Source organism: Dendropsophus ebraccatus, chromosome 11 (assembly GCF_027789765.1).
Source record: "Dendropsophus ebraccatus isolate aDenEbr1 chromosome 11, aDenEbr1.pat, whole genome shotgun sequence".
In the NCBI taxonomy this organism is placed as follows: domain Eukaryota; kingdom Metazoa; phylum Chordata; class Amphibia; order Anura; family Hylidae; genus Dendropsophus; species Dendropsophus ebraccatus.
The window spans coordinates 6,423,910-6,441,919 of NC_091464.1; the positions used below are offsets into that span (position 1 = coordinate 6,423,910).

The 18,010-nt window shown below is 44.4% G+C and overlaps 1 protein-coding gene across 3 annotated transcripts in view; it reads left to right on the forward strand.

Moving 5' to 3' along the window:
• Window positions 1–18,010, forward strand: part of PRICKLE4 (prickle planar cell polarity protein 4) — a 38,856-nt gene that overhangs the window by 1,409 nt on the left and 19,437 nt on the right. For 2 of the 3 annotated variants that reach the window (XM_069945679.1, XM_069945677.1), the window contains exon 2: window positions 17,729–17,858. In XM_069945679.1, coding sequence (XP_069801780.1) covers window positions 17,754–17,858 — 105 coding nt within the window. In that variant the 5' untranslated portion in view covers window positions 17,729–17,753. Of the gene's footprint in view, window positions 1–10,416; window positions 10,565–17,728; window positions 17,859–18,010 lie in introns of all 3 variants that reach the window. The other variant, XM_069945678.1, reaches the window with a different exon arrangement.

Below are 18,010 nucleotides of genomic sequence, written 5' to 3' on the forward strand. Positions count from 1 at the left end.
AAGGAAGAACTGTAAATGAGGTTGTGTCAGTACAGTAGCACAAACATTTAAATTGTTTCAGAGCTTCCGGCATCATAAGAACCATAATGGCGGGATTTCTGCCTTCCGGTGGGTATCTTCCACACACAGACTGTAATCATGGAACATGTGAATGACCCCTAAGGCCTCTTACATACACTGGTATTTCCTGTCCACACACCGCAGACAGTATTGCCTACAATGTTCTTTTTTGTATGGATCCACATGTACCTGCCAGAATTGTGCTTTGCAGCATGCCAGTGCCCATAGATGTCAATGGGACACATGGATGGCCCTCTGTACCTCTGTATTTGCGGATCTGCCCAGGCTCTTCTCATTTATTTTTGCAGATGCATTGCAGGTGTTTTTGTTTGGTCGTCAATCTACGATATTGCAGACAGGATATGTGTGAGTCAGGCCTAAAGGCGTCATAAAATGTCAACATAACAAATGAATGAAAGGAATGGGCAGAAGTCTCTTGTGCTTTAGCTAAATGTCACTGAGCAGTCATCATAGTGCACCTGTGCTTGCCATCTGCGCACTTACTGGTGAAACTTCACAAGTCTCACAAGGTTTCTTCACTTACATGGTATTTACAGTATCTAAAGGGTAAAAAAAAAGTTGCAAATCTTAGAACCGGATTCTAAGGCTCCAAGACACAATGTGACGTTTCTGCAGAATCCTCAGAACTTTGCAGGAAGAGACACAATCTCCTTGGCTCTCATCTCCAGCCCTGGCAGCACGGTGGGATCTTTTTACATAGTACCGTGCAGGCTTCTGTTGTGGAGCAGGGAGCTAGGAGACCAAGCAGGACGCCATATCTCCACCGCAGCACTGATCTGCTAGATCCTACTGAGCCTATTCCACGGCTTGATCATTGTGCAGTAAGGGCTGTATATATATATATATATATATATATATATATATATATATATATATATATAAAATCATTAGTGATGTCCGTGCAGACCATGCCTAGTGTAAAGCAATAAAGTTCATACACACCTGACCAGCTTCTTGGTGCTTTTGCCTGCTTCCTAGTATCTTCCTGGCTTCTGCCTGATCTGGCAGCTGCCATGAGTATTGCAGAGACGGCCTCTGAGGTGACAAGCCCCTCAGCCAATCACTGGCCGCACTGCATCGCTGGTGCAGGTATCCCGCAGCTCTGGTCCCTCGGCACGGCCACTTCTAAGTCTGAGTGGGGACCTGGGACTTAATGTGCAAGGCCTTCTCTGGCAGTCAGTAGCCATAGTGGGGTTCCATCTTGGCCGCTGACTGGCTAAGCAGTCCGAACACATCATATCCCAGGTCCACCCTGGGTGACCAGAACTGCGGTCAAATTTTCCAAAAGAAATAATTGAAATGCAGAGAATTGGTTCCACACCCGTAAAAATAATGATTTTTTTTTTAATTCTGATAACACAGCAGCTGGATGTGATATATGTTACTGTACAGTATAGCAGCATGTGGTATTTAATGTATAGTAACTGTATAACCCTGATAACACAGCAGCTGGATATGTGATATATAAGTTACTGTACAGTATAGCAGCATGTGGTATATAATGTATAGTAACTGTATAACCCTGATAACACAGCAGCTGGATATGTGATATATAAGTTACTGTACAGTATAGCAGCATGTGGTATATAATGTATAGTAACTGTATAACCCTGATAACACAGCAGCTGGATATGTGATATATAAGTTACTGTACAGTATAGCTGCATGTGGTATATAATGTATAGTAACTGTATAACCCTGATAACACAGCAGCTGGATATGTGATATATAAGTTACTGTACAGTATAGCAGCATGTGGTGTATAATGTATAGTAACTGTAGAGAGAGAGAGGGGTCACACATAGTGATAGAGAGAGAGAGGGGTCACACATAGTGATAGAGAGAGAGAGGGGTCACACATAGTGATAGAGAGAGAGAGGGGTCACACATAGTGATAGAGAGAGAGAGGGGTCACACATAGTGATAGAGAGAGAGGGGTCACACATAGTGATAGAGAGAGAGGGGTCACACATAGTGATAGAGAGAGAGGGGTCACACATAGTGAGAGAGAGAGAGAGGTCACACATAGTGATAGAGAGGTCACACAGTTATATAGAGGGGTCACACATAGTGATAGAGAGAGAGAGAGGGGTCACACATAGTGATAGAGAGAGAGAGGGGTCACACATAGTGATAGAGAGAGAGGGGTCACACATAGTGATAGAGAGAGAGGGGTCACACATAGTGAGAGAGAGAGAGGTCACACATAGTGATAGAGAGGTCACACAGTTATATAGAGAGGTCACACATAGTGATAGAGAGAGGGGTCACAGATAGTGATATACTGTCTGCTGCATCCATAGCGTGCGCGCGCGCACACACACACACACACACACACACACACACACACACACACACACACACACAGCCTGCTGCATACATAGCACAGACACAGACTGCTGCAGCCATAGCAAACACGCAGACTGCTGCAGCCATAGTGCACGCACACACACACAGCCTGCTGCAGCCATAGCACACACACAGCCTGCTGCAGCCATAGTGCACGCACACACACACACAGCCTGCTGCATACTGTCAAAATATATCCATAGTTATTCGTTTTTTGAAGTTGATGACGTGTATAGTGTATGACTTTGCATTTTACATTCATATCCATTGGTTTTTCCTGTATAAATAAAGGTGGGTTCTCAGAGATAGGGAACACACCAGACTTGTTTGCAAGATACGTAGTCTGTGTCCTCATTCTAAGGGCCCTATTCTACGGGACGATTATCGTTCAGATTATCGTTAAATCGTTCGAATCTGAACGATAATCGTTCGGTTGAAATGCAGTTAACGATTAACGACCGAACGAGAAATCGTTGATCGTTTAATAAGACCTGGACCTATTTTTATCGTTGCTCGTTCGCAAATCGTTCGCATTGAATAAGACATCGTTCGGTCGTTCTCAATAGATACGAACGCAATAGCGAATAAATAGCGAAGAGAAACGATCGCAATTACGATCATAAGTAACGATTATCGTTCCATGGAAATGAGTGAACGTTTTCAGGTCTTTCGCAATAGCGGTCGTTTGAGATCGTTAATCGTTAACGATTATCCAAACGATAATCGTCCCGTGGAATAGGGCCCAGTGCATGGTGTGGGAGAGGGGATCCGGACCCATTCTCCAACTCAATTAGGAAACAGCCAACAACAGTAGGCCTTCTTTGGGAAGGCACCTCGACATTATATAGCACACACACACATACAGCCTGCTGCAGCCATAGCAAACACACACACACACACAGCCTGCTGCATACATAGCACACACACGCACAGTACAATTAGTGGCGCAAAAAATAGGGGCTCATGTGGGCTCTCTAGGTGAAAAAATGCAAGCGCTGTGGCCTTTTAAGCACAGTTATATCACAATATTGCTCTACTACTGCTCCCAATACTGCTCTACTACTGCTCCCAATACTGCTCTACTACCAACCCCAATACTGCTCTACTACCAACCCCAATACTGCTCTACTACCACCCCCAATACTGCTTTACTACCACCCCCAATACTGCTCTACTACCACCCCCAATACTGCTTTACTACTACTACTACCCCCACTCCTGATACTACCTCTCCCAAAACTTCTACTATACCCACTACTGCTACTCCCCTTATCTACAACTACAGCCCTCATCTTCTAAGCTTTTACTGTTACTGTTACTACACCCCTTATCCACTCTGCCTCTACTACTATACCCATCATCATTAGCAAATAATATATATTTTTTAAAAGATTAAGATTTAAATCAAGAATCGAGAAAAAACCATACAGTAGCTGCTATGTCTTCTCTGATAAGAGTTGTTTTCATTTTCTTCTTGAACCCTGGGCCATTATGAGAACTATCAGCTGTCTTCAGACTCCTAGGGATGTCTGTTAACACGGCGCTGTACTGCAGATATGTGTCTAAGCAGCTTAATAACTCTGAGGCCCCATTCCTCTATATATAACACTCTAGAGCAGGGGTACTCAACAACTGTTTTTTTTTTTTTAAATCAGATAATTTGTATTAAACATTTTCCAATTTTAAAACAGAATTAGCCCATCCTCCCCCACCAGAACAGGATGCCCTACAATGTCAATTCTCTCAAAGAGAGAAAATGTATAGCAATAGTACACAAAATTTGGGCATACAACACAGTATATCCAGTGGTAGGATTAAACATTAAACTTACTCCGACAGGAGGGGGTCCACTCCACACAAAACATACAAGCCATCATTCACTCTCACACATATCAAGTACTATAACTTCCAGAAAATATTCAATTAATGTGCCAGTGGTCTAAGGTCTATTTCTCATGGCCACCCTATTTTGGTCAGCTAACAGCAGAAATGCTTCCATGGGATTGCTTTTTAAGAAATGAGACGGCAGACCAGGAGTGTCCACCGACGGACCCCTTATGGCTTCACACTTTTTATATATCCCTTTCTCCAGTCTGATTACAGTGTTAAATTTATTAGTCAGTTCGGCCTTTGTAGGAGGCTCAGCTTGTAACCAGTGCTGAGCTATCAATTTAAGGGCCTGATATAATATTCTGCACACCGCCAGTTTCACTCCTGTGGGCTCGGAGGAGTCAGTCACCAGACCTAAAACTCACTGCAATGGCTCAAGGGGTATAGTAAAAGCCCTATTTCACGAGTCGTTTAGAGGAGCAAACGAGCGCTCTCAGCGCTCGTTTGCTCCTCGTTCCCCGCTCGCTGCCGCCGCTATTCAGCGCGTCTTCAGCGAGCGGGTGAGTGCGGGAGGGGCGGCGGGGAGCTGCGGGGGGGCTGTCCGGGTGATCGCTGATCATCCAGGCAGCCCATAGGATACAGCAGCGTCTGCTGCCGATGCTCCTATTCAACGGAGCGACGGCAGCAGATCGTTGCTGTATCAGTCGCTTGTTTTTCAACATGTTGAAAAACAAGCGACTGCAACGATCAGCCGACATGAACGATGTTGGCTGATCGTTGCACTCCATTCCACAGCACGATTATCGTCCGTAGCGGCAGATATCGGCCGAATACGGACGATAATCGTTCCGTGGAATAGGGCCTTTATTTGGTACACTTTTTAAATCAGGGCAAGGACACCTTTCCAATACCTTTCCAATTCTGTGCAGCTCCACATAACATGGATTATGTGGTCTCCTTCCATATGACATCGGGGGGCAAGTAGAGTCGGCCCTTAAGCCTATGTCATATAGAAATTTCGAAGTACGATAGACTCTATGGAGGAGAAACAATAGTGATTTCCTTTGCGTTTTGGACAAGGCTAATTTGGGTGTCACCGCCCACTGTTCTTCCTTAAGAGGCCCCACGTCTGCCTCCCGCTTAGCCTTAATCGTTAGAGGTTTGGTTGCATGAAATGCAGACAAGAGACGTTGATAAATAAATGAAATAAGACCCCTTGAGTCCACTGCAGTCAGCACTGAACGAAGCGTGGCACCTTTGCAATGGCAAATTGTGCTTAGCTGCATGGCGCAACTGTAGATATATATAAAACATCACTTGTGGCAACTGAAATTCTTCTTGCAATATAGCAAAAGATTTAAAAATTCCCTCCTTGTACAACTGAGACACTCTGCACACACCCCTGCTATCCCACTCACTACTGCCCTACTCAACAACTTTTAGTGAAGCTCCACTTACCAGGGTCTATTGTCAGGTGAAGGTCCGAGCTGAACATCAGTAGTAAACGTGTTTTGTTACTTTTCACAAACGTTGTTGAACTATTTACATACAGAATTGATGCTTATTAGTGGGAAAACTGTGGCCACAAGAGTGACTGGCAGTGCTGCTGCATGGTAACTATGCACGGTAACGGTGACGAGCGCTCATAGTTACTGTGCAGAGCACAGCAGGGGTCAGGACAGCTGGCCTCCATGGTCCACCAGTTTAGGACTACTGCTCCAAAGTAATAATAATAATGATGTATTTAGCACTAGGACCACTATAGATTGGACTATGGTGTGACTAAAAAGTGTTATAGCTACTGTAGATACTGTAATAGTTGTTAAGCAAAACTGGTGATCTAGTTGTAACAGCTATGTAGATATCGTTCTCCAGCGGGGAGAGTACCAAATTTGCTAATGGTGTTCTGCCGATGCCCTTACACCACTGTGAGTCATTAGTGCCAGAAGGAGGTAAGGATCTACCTGCCCCTAACCAGACTGTACGGATCTGGCGGGATCGCGATGCATGTAAGGTAGAAGTACAACTTACCTTATTCCTTTGTGTTGTTGCTATACTAGCTGTATCTCTAAATCCCTGTTCTGGTAGTCAGGAAGGAAGCCAGAAGTGGGACCCAGCCGGCGGCACCCCTACAACTAGCTATTCACGTTCTTGCGCGGTGTCAGTCCAAACTTCAAGTGACATCACTACTTTGTCTGTACGGGTGCTTGCAAAGTAAACAAAGATCCAACATGTTTCAGCGATTAGATTCACCCTCGTCAGGAAAGTGTCCTAATCCTGTGAGCCTTCCTTAAATAGATCTCTTCCTGCTGATCCGTCTTCCTGATTCAGTTCATATACAGTTATGGCGAAAATTTTGAGAATGATACAAATATTAATTTTTACAAAGTCTACTGCTTCAGTTTTTAAAATGGCAATGTGCATATACTCCAGAGTGTTATAAAGAGTGATTACTTGCAAAGTCAATATTTGCCTAGAAAATGAACTTTCTCCCCCAAAACACATTTCAACATCATTGCAGCCCTGCCTTAAAAGGACCAGCTACCATTGTGTCAGTGATTGCTCCATTAGCACAGGTGTGGGTGTTGATGAGGACAGGGCTGGAGATCAATCTGTTATGATTAAGTAAGAATGACACCACTGGACACTTTAAAGGAGGCTGGTGCTTGGCATCATTGTTTCTCTTCTGTTAACATGTTTATCTCTAAAGAAACACGTGCAGTCATCATTGCACTGCACAAAAATGGCCTAACAGGGAAGAGTATCGCAGCTAGAAAGATTGCACCTCAGTCAACAGTCTATCGCATCATCAAGAACTTCAAGGAGAGAGGTTCTATTGTTGCCAAAAAGGCTCCAGGACACCAGCAAGCGCCAGGACCGTCTCTTAAAAGTGTTTCAGCTGGGGGATCGGGCTACCAGAAGTGCAGAGCTTGCTCAGGAATGGCAGCAGGCAGGTGTGAGTGCATCTGCACTCACTGTGAGACTGCAGAGACTCTTGGAGCAAGGCCTGGTCTCAAGGAGGGCAGCAAAGAAGCCACTTCTCCCCAGAAAAGGTCCAGGGATTCGACTGCTGAGGACTGGGGAAAGTCATTTTCTCTGATGAATCCCCTTTCCGATTGTTTGGGACATCTGGAAAACAGCTTATTCGGAGAAGATGAGGTGAGCGCTACCACCAGTCTTGTCTTATGCCAACTGTAAAGCATCCTGAAACCATTCATGTGTGGGGTTACTTCTCAGCCAAGGGAATCGGCTCTTTCACAGTCTTGCCTAAAAACACAGCCATGAATAAAGAATGGGACCAGAATGTCCTCCAAGAGCAACTTCTCCCAACCGTCCAAAAGCAAAGGTGATAACTAAATGGCTCAGGGAACCTGGCTCAGGATCTGGTCCAGAAGTTGATTGAGAGCAGCCGGGGAGAATTGCAGAGGTCCTGAAGAAGAAGGCAAAACACTGCAAATATTGACTTGCTGCATTGACACATTCTAACTGTCAGTATAAGCTTTTGTTACTGATAATATGATTGCAATTATATTTCTGTATGTGATAAAACATCTGACAAACACACATAAAAACCAGAGGGCAGCGGATCATGTGAGACTATAATATTTGTACCATTCTTAAAACTTTTTGCCATGACTGTATATTATGGAGATATTGTTTTACAGTCTTTAACCTCCAGTTCTACTTATTGCTGAGTCTTTTCCGTTGTTGTTGTTGCTACTGACTGCTTATTGGAGCATAACTACAATTCTACCGTTGACATTGTTACAGCTGCTGTTTCATTACAATTGCACATAATTTAAATATGCAAATAATTCCAAATCTGCATTTAGACCATTTGGCATCAAGGTGTTTAATGTGAAGATCCACTTTGGACAGTTGTTCAATAAAGCCTCCCCCTCTCCAGTATGGTGTCAGTTTTTCAATGACCATGAATTGTGTATTTTTTTTTTTTATGAGAACTTCTCCGAGACACAAATCCACAGAATCTGCCAGACAAACTTATTAGGCTCCTCACTCTGGCACCATCCTCATCTCTCTACAAACTGCACATCTCCATTAGTGCCGCCATGCCCTCATTTAGTGGGTAGGGTAACTCTATGTGACCCTCCTTACAGTAGATGTCACCTTCTGTGTAGTTCTGTGTAGCCACCTTAAAGATGGCCTCTTCTTTAGTCTTTCATATAGATGGCCCCATGTGCATATCCTTGAGAGCCCCCCCTCTGTGTGGTCCCCCTATTGTATACGCCCCCCATGTAGTCTCACATATAGACGTCCCCTTTGTTGTTCCCCTTTATAGATGGTCGCCTCTGTGTATCTCCTATGGTATACAGCCCCCCCTCTGTGTAGTCCCCTTTTAAAATGGCCCCCTTTGTAGTCCCCCTTATAGATGCCACCCCCCTCTGGGTAGTGCCCATTAAAGATTGCCCATCTCTGTGTATTCCCTCTTATATATGCCCCCTCTGTGTATTCCCTCCTATAGATGCCCCTCTCCCCTCTGTGTATTCCCTCTTATAGATGCCCCCCCTGTGTATTCCCTCTTACAGATGCCCCCCCTGTGTATTCCCTCTTATAGATGCCCCCCCTGTGTATTCCCTCTTATAGATGCCCCCCCTGTGTATTCCCTCTTTTAGATGGCCCCCCTGTGTATTCCCTCTTACAGATGCCCCCTCTGTTGATTTCCCTCTTATAGATGGTCCCTCTGTGTATTCCCTCTTATATATACCCCCCTCTGTGTATTCCCTCTTATACATACCCCCTCTGTGTATTCCTTCTTATAGAGGGCCTTCTCTGTGTATTCCCTCTTATACATACCCCCTCTGTGTATTCCTTCTTATAGAGGGCCTTCTCTGTGTATTCCCTCTTATAGATACCCTCCTCTGTGTATTTCCTCTTATATATACCCCCCTCTGTGTATTCCTTCTTATAGATGGCCTTCTCTGTGTATTCCCTCTTATACATACCCCCTCTGTGTATTCCTTCTTATAGAGGGAGGGCCTTCTCTGTGTATTCCCTCTTATACATACCCCCCTCTGTGTATTTCCTCTTATATATACCCCCCTCTGTGTATTCCTTCTTATAGAGGGAGGGCCTTCTCTGTGTATTCCCTCTTATACATACCCCCTCTGTGTATTCCTTCTTATAGAGGGAGGGCCTTCTCTGTGTATTCCCTCTTATACATACCCCCTCTGTGTATTCCCTCTTATAGATGGTCCCTCTGTGTATTCCCTCTTATACATACCCCCCTCTGTGTATTCCCTCTTATAGATGGCTCCTCGGGGGGGGGGGTTGTCAATGCTCACTGACAGCCCACTCAGCCAATCAGTGAGCAGGAACCTGCAGACTCATGTGGGAACGCAGGTAGATAAGCATGGGCTGTTTAGTTAAAGCAGTAGCAACTATATGGAGGCTGTAATGAAGCTGTAGTAAACGGTATAAAGCCCTGAGTTGAGATCTCTTCCTTAAAGAGCTATCTCCCTCCTCAGTCTATATGTGTCTTCCCAGTTGTTACCAGTAAACAAAAGTTGTTGCTAAGCTGATTCTTCAGAGTAGATGCCGATTTAACAGGGAGGGAGAACAGGGAAGATGCTTGATAAAAGGAGGAGGCATATTTGTCTTGTAAGATATATTACAAACTTTCTTATATTCATTTGTACTATTGCTCTAAACCTGTTTTGCTTTTTAAAACGACAGCGCCTATTTGATTAGCATACATATATTCTTATGCAGCGGTTGCATCTAGGCAAGTACTCTGTGTATTCCTGTGCTTGACAACTGCTGTCTCTCCACAAAGGGTCTTGGCGTAGTTGAGGCTTAAAGGATAGTCTTTCGTGAAATAGTTACTTCACCAAACACTGCTGTCCTAGATTTTCATGGGATGGGCTCTCCCATTTATTTTAATTACTTTCCTGGCAGAGTTCACTTTAAGATTATCGTCGTGCAATAATAACAATGAATAATACTAATGAAGAAAAATCTGATAAACAAATGTATAGGATAATTTCTTGGAGGTTTGTGAGAGTGCTTTAAAGGGGTACTCCGGCAAAAATCTTTTTGTTTTAAGTCTGGTTTCAGAAAGTTATATAGTTTTGAAATTTGCTTCTATTTGATAGTCTCCAGTCTTCCAATACTTATCAGCTGCTGTGTGTCTTGCAGGAAGTGGTGTTGTCTTTTCAGTCTGACACAGTGCTTGATCACGCTACGTCCGCTGACTGGCTGAGTGTCCCTTACATGTCACGAACCAGACCCCCTCACTAACCAGGAAGCAGCCGAGGGCCACGCCGTCATCGCTGGAGCCGAGGAGGTGAGTGAACGTTATTTCTTTCAGCCTCCCCGGCACTTTTGTTAAGAATCGCTTTACGATTACAACGATATATAACATGTATAACTTTTCTTTTATCTGATGGTTTGTAAAAAATTCAAACCATTGTTAACAAATATATGTTCCTCAAAATCGCTCCATTCCCAGGCTTAAAGCGCTTTTATCCTTTGGTCTATGGGGCTGTGTGAGGTGTAATTTTTTGCGCCATGATGATTGCTTTCTATCGGTACCTTGATTGCGCATATATAACTTTTTGATCGCTTTTTATTACAATTTTTCTGGATTTGATGTGACCAAAAATGCACAGTTTTGCACTTTGGGATTTTTTTGCGCTTACGCCCTTTACCGTGTGAGATCAGGAATGTGATTACTTAATAGTTCAGGCGATTACACACGCGGCGATACCAAACATGTCAATGCAATATTTTATTAAAAAAATTTGCCAGAATTCTCCTTTAAGTGGGGATGCGGTGCATCTCCACTTAACCCTTTCCTCAGCCAGTTTGATGCTTGTTCTTCTCCTCTTTGGAGAGATGTCTTAGCGCTCCTGGCTGTCTGTTCATCTGTGCAGGACATTCCCCCCCTTTTCCCCCAAGAAATGTTTACTAAACATAGCATGCTTCACTCAAAATAGAAGAGGTACAAAATGTGATCTGTCTATAGCCCCTCTGCTCCCCTTCCTCTCTGTACTCAATGCATCATCCTCTGATGTCACAGGAAGATCTTGTCTCTAGTTCCGCCCCGAGTGATGTCACCATCTCTGACTCGCCCCTCCAGCCTACATCACCATCTCCCTGTCCTATACACAGAGTCATATGTATCTTTTATTAGGAGAATGTCCCAGTACCTGTGATGGAGAAAGGTGGTGAAAACAAAGGCACTTGGATTTTCTCACCTTATGATGTTGTACTCAGAGCACAACATCTAAATACGCTCTCAGTGCAGAAAGTGATGGAGGTCGGAGCAGCCACAGGTTTCTAGGTTGCTGTGATCCTCAGCCACTGGGTCCTGGCAGGATACGCAGAATGGTGGGGTGTCAAGTCCCTGCAGTTGGTAGCTGTGGATATAGATGAAACCTTGACAGGCGTTGGCCGAAAATAGGTCAGTCCGAACACAACCATATGTAAGTTTACACAGATTTTCTAATGTTTTATTTTTTTAAGGAAAGTTTTTTTTTTAAATAATGGTTTTAAAGGGGTATTCCCCCCAAACCTAGCTGCTTCCATTCCATAGTTACACTTTTTTTTTTAAAAGCCGAACTATATCCAACGTGGCGCCGGCCAGAAAACTACATATCCCATCATGCAATGCTTATGCCTGATTGGTCCATGATGTAGTAAAGCGGATATCCACAAGATATAGCAGAGTTGAGTGAGTTGCATAGCAGAGTGGAATAATGGTTGACTGCGGAGGCCAGCTGTCCCAACCCCTACAGCAGCTTGAGTCGAGTCACGTCACTGGAGCGCCGACGCCAGGACAGGGGAGAGCGGCCTCTTGTGACCACTGCATTGCGGCCACAAGAGTTACTAACAGGGAGAGAGCCAATGGCTCCCTGTCTTTCTGCGCTGCTCTACGGTAACCGGCGACGGCCGGACCCAGGTGAGTATAAGTGTTTTTTTTGTTTTTTTTAGGTATATGGGAGGGGGAGAGCGCACAGTGGGGCTATATGCTACTGGGGCAGAGTGCACCTAGGGGCTATATACTACTGGGGGAGCAACAGGGGGGCTATATACTTCTGGGGGAGCAACAGGGGGGCTATATACTACTGGAGAAGAGCGCACAGGGGGGCTATATACTACTGGGGGAGCAACATGGGGGCTTTATTCTACTGGGGAAGAGCGCACAGGGCGGCTATATACTACTGGGGCAGTCACCCCCTTTGTACCTAATTTCAAAGGGCCAATGAAAGAGGAAAAATGCCAGTTTTCCCACTAATAAGCTTCAATTCTGTATGTAAATAGTTCAACAACGTTTGTGAAAAGTAACAAAACACGGTTACTACTGATGTTCAGCTCGGACCTTTACCTGACAATAGACCTTGGTAAGTGGCCCCTCACTAAAAGTTGTTGAGTACCCATGATATACTGTATAGTAGTTGTCATCACAAACCAGCATACCCAGACAAACCACCCCCTCCACTTAGCGGCGTGGGGATGGAGGGTGGCAGCGGGGGTCTTACTTTCGGGGGATGCCTTATTTTAAGCTATCCTGTAAATCCTTCACTATGCCTTATTTTCAGAGGATGTTATTTTCGGGGGAAACTCTGGTAAATTCCATGGCTATGTTCCTGATATTCTGCACTAGTTAACCATGGCTGTGCCTGATGTGTCCTAAAGGCAGAAGAGTCCGCATTGACTATGTGATGTGTGTGTTTATTCCTAATATACAGGACAGGTTTTGTGTGTTCAGTTTGTCCACGCTAGGTTATCAGCAAGACAGGATTTGTGAGGCATCCTGAGTCAGGAAGGGAGTGTGCGCTGTCAGCAGAGCGTCTGAAAGGGCAACCAGCAGGGAGGGTGGGTGAATGGGGGAGGTGGATAGGATTGGATGCTGTCAGACACAGAGCATGTTCTGTAATACGAGGTGAGGTGTTCAACATCAAAGGGAAATAATAACACATTAGTCATTTATACTTAAGTATATATATATATATATATATATATATATATATATATATATTGTACCGTTTATTGCATTTGAACAAACCCTGTATTGTAATCAGATGTGTGTAATGGAAAAAGTGTATACGTAGTGGAAAGCGTGTAAACAGCGTGATTGGAAAAAGAAAAAGAAAAACATTTTAGTTACGTGCCTAGGAAAATCTTACGGGTTAGTTCACACAATGTGCTATGTAGTTTATATGATACACAGCACAATACATGGCTTTCCTTTGGCTTTTTGCCACATATTTCGCGGTCTGTTGCCGCAATTTTAGATGTGTATAAGCGCTTTTTAATGTGACTGATCTGCATCCTAAACATAACCTTTTGGTATGTTGCTGCCCATGGTGAGACTAACAATTCCTTCCAAGCTTATTATCTATTCAGTCTCCTTCCCCCAGTTCTAAACTGTGTGTGAGCTTTCACCCTGTCTCCCCACCCCCCTTTTGAGACAGCTGATGTAAACGAGTCCCTGGCAGGGTTTATCTGCAACTTTATAGCTTCTGTGTAATGCTGGGAGCGTTAATCTGAGGTCAAGTTGTTAATGACCTCACTGTGATTAATCCTTCCAGCATTAAAAAGAAGCTACAATGTTGCAGATACAGCCAGCCAAGGACTTGCTTACATCAGCTCTCTCAGATTGTAGCAGAGTTCCACCTCTGCTGCTGAATGGCTGAGTGGGCCATCATGTGTCAGACCAGGGACCGGAGCAGCGGGATGAGGGCAGCAGTAGTAAAATGGTCACATTTATTCATCTTCATCTTTTACGTAATTGGGCTATTTACGCCTGAGTTGACGTCACTCGTAGAGTTTTTTATAATGTAAAGTAAAGCTCATATTTGGCGGCCTGAGCAGCGTGGATGCGCTGATCTCCTTGATCGTGGCTCGTCTACAGAGTCTATTACGCGGCCTGATAATTGTGTGGTCATCACTGTATGAACAATACATAGACTGTGGGGGAGATTTATCAAAGGGTTTAAAATTTAGACTGGTGCAAACTGGCTACAGCAACCAATCACAGCTCAGCTTCCAGCTCTGGTGAAAGGAAAGAGGAGCTGTGATTGGTCGCTGTGGCCAGTTTGCACCAGTCTAAATTTTACACCCTTTGATAAATCTCCCCCTGTGTTTATAAGTCGTCGGCTGAATGTTTCCTGGTGTAATGACAGCAGATTATTTTCCCTATCTCGTTGTTGGGGAGACCACCTCCTTCTTCCCGGGACGGGAAGCAGGAAGCTGATTCACATAAAGGTCAGGACTTCCCCCTCAATTCCCAAGTCTGTTTCCCGTCCTGAGGAATGGCTGCACCTCAAAGAAGATTCACATATGGCAGAAACTGGGGGCAGGCACCCAGTCCATTACTGAGGGTCTAAGTCTGGTTTTCCCTCTCCATAGTGCAGTCAGAATACGGTAATTATATGCACATTACCGACCAGGGTCCGCCAGGAAAACATGGATACTGTTATGGCAAGCAGTCCTCTGGCACGGAGCCGACAGCCTAAGGGTGATGAACCCAGATCACTTTTGCTCCCTATGAAGCAAAACTAATCTGATTTGCTCATCTCTAGCCACAACCAAAGAGCTGTCTAAGGACACAAATTGTACACTTGCACAAGGCTATGATGGGCTACAGGACAATAGGCAAGCTAGTGAGAAGGCAACTACCACCAACATCATATGGGGACCTTTTGGGTGGTGGATCATTTGAAATATTTAGGGATTTTTATTACAAAATGTTATTCACAGATTTTGTCTTAGAATGTGGACCATCTCATACAAAATGTTAAAGACAAACTGCAGCTGTGGTCTGCCTTACCCTTATTAGTGGCTGGAAGATTTAAAGGGGTACTCTGTAGAAATATTTTTTAATAAACTGGTGTCAGAAAGTTATATGGATTTGTCAATTACTTCTATTTAAAAATCTCCAGTCTTCCAGTACTTATCAACTGCTGTATTTCCTGCAGGAAGTTGTGTATTCTTTCCAGTCTGATACAGTGCTCTCTGCTGCCACCTCTGTCCATGTCGGAAACTGTCTAGTTCACAGTTCCTGACATTTTTACTTCGTAATACCCCCTTTAACCTAATTAAAATGGTGGTGTTGCCTGAATGCTTGTACATTCTCCGGCATATAGTTGTACCTATCCCCAAATCTTTCTTCCCCCTCAAGATTTGGGGATACAACTGGATAAACTCCAATGCCCCAAATACACTGCTGGAATGATGCTACCCAACATAAACTTGATACTGGCATGCCAACTAGCTTAAAGGGGTAGTGCGGCATTTAACATTTATTCACTAAATAACACACATTACAAAGTTATACAACTTTGTAATGTATGTTATTTAAGTGAATGGCCCCCTTCCCCGTGTTCCCTCCACCCCAGGAAGTGTGATGCACTATGCTCACTGGAGAGGGGGGCCGGCATGAGGGATGGCTGGAGCGGTTCGGCCGGCCTCCCGAAGATGACGTTGTTGACCCAAGATGGCGGCCGGGGTAGACAGCAATTAAGTTAAACGCCGCACTACTCTTTTAAATATTTGGGTCCATGGAGCCTAGCTACCCCACCCACAACCTCTTAAATATATCAAACCTGTCACCCTCTGATCCTTCCTAGAATCCCTCATAGACCCTTGTGCCTTCATTAACATGCTGTAGAGTTGCATACTGGATATGGTCAGCCTCTAAGCGACTTGTGGGTACGCTGTTTGACGCTCCCCTGTGGTTTAACCTAACACTTCCACACTTAGCTGCCCTCAAAGATGCGCACTATTAGTTCCAGTTGGGTGTTTCTACAAATACAACATTCCCTTCCCCATCAGCTGCAATATCCCATTAACCACTAATCGGTGTTACCAGATCACAGGGCCCAGGCCGATTACTGACCAGTCTGTACTCGCATCTGATTTAAGCCGTGATGGTGAACAACGCTTTGTCTGCTTTCGATAAGTGGAAATCTTGTATTCCTGCATTGGATGATAAAGGTTGTGAATCCCATAAGTATGTACTGTATTACTCCATTAACAACAGAGATATCTAAGTATATGTTATCCACCAATCCTACAAGACTCCTATATGTCTACATTGCATGGGACGTGTTCCTGCTGCCTCGTTTTCCCAAATGACGCTCCACTCTGCAATTCTTATTGTCTATAGTCTGCATCCCTATACCCCTCGACCTCTGCCAATTTCAGCTGGTTTGCCAAAATGGTCATATACTTTGTGGAAATGCATGAAAATTGCTTCAAATGCTAATAAAAATCTAGCTGAAAATGTTAGCCTGTTGATTATGTGAAAGAACTAGGAAGCAATATCATTAACGCGAGTGTACCATCACCAATCTTGGAACATTTTTTTTCTGCAGTCCCTGCGCCTTCCCCCCCCCCCCCCCCCAGTGTGACGATAGCCCCTCCCCTCAGTGACGCGGCTCCATTAGAATTAAGCAGGGACGCACCACCACGGGGAGGGGTTATCGTCACACTGGGGGGCACCGTGCCGGTGCTTCAGCAGAAAACGAGGAGCATGAGAATAAAAGTCTTCGGCCACCGGTACCAAGCAGGTACTGCAGCAATAATTTTCAAGATTGGTGATGGCACACTTTAAAGGGGTTGTCCCACAAATCAAAGTTGGTAAAAATCAGATGTGGACGACATCCATACATGTAAGGGAGTACAGATGTGCTGTTTATTAGTAAAATGACTTACATCCCATGGAACTGATTATTTTCTGGTTTCCTCACAAAACTGTGAACCTGCTGCTGCCATGCAAGAGCACACACTCTCCCACAATCCTCCTTGCTTGCATGTATAATGTGTGAAGACCAGCTGTCAGTACTAATGGGACAGATTAGGGGACTGCAGTCGATGTGGGTATTGCATATAGTACATTTGTTTTCAGAGCCTATAGCTCTGAAACAGGACTTTTTCGGAAATGCTTGTATATTTCACTTGGTTTCATTTAACATACTGCATCTGCTTGGACCTATTATACTATGCAAAGTTCACATTTGCATAAGAGCTCCATTCATCAGAATACTTAAAGGGAATCTGTCAGCTGTAATTTATGTTCCAAACTGCTAAAACTGTTAGATGCTGTTAGATCAGTGAGACACTTGGTACCTCTCATATATCTGTCTCTGCTCCCTGCTTGATTGACACCTCCTCCCCATTCCTGACCCTGCTGGGACTCTGCTTCCAGGTGTCAGTCAAGCAAGGATTGGGGAGAAAGCAGACATTACAGCTTGTAGTAGATCATCTTCTTGGGGAAGGCTCTTTGACTCTTTCTACATCCTGATAGCACAGACCGATATATGAAAGGTACCATGTGTCTCCTTACCCCAACGGCTATCTAATAGTGTCATCAGTTTGGAATGTGAATTACAGCTGACAGATTCCCTTTAAGAGTTTGCTGGAGCAATGATGACCAATCACTGAAAGAGTATGTTGTCTTGTGCTATCCGTGTTTTACAGACTTGTGATTTTTTTTTTTTAGTGTATGAGCATCCTCGTCTACCCCGATGGCACCAGAAACTCCAGACCAGAGTGCCCCATCCCCAGCAGCTCTTGCTTCCTCCTCGGACAGTGATTCGGGCTGTGCCTTGGAAGATTATCTTGATCTTAAGGTGAGAGACTATTAATGTAAAGGGAGCTAATAATTTATGTGTGATATGCATATGCGTGCTGTGCCATGTATGCTCTTGAAGGGTAACTGACAGCATGGATATCCATATCACAGCAAGCAGTGCAGTGTAATTCCCTTTTATCTTTCTGCTCT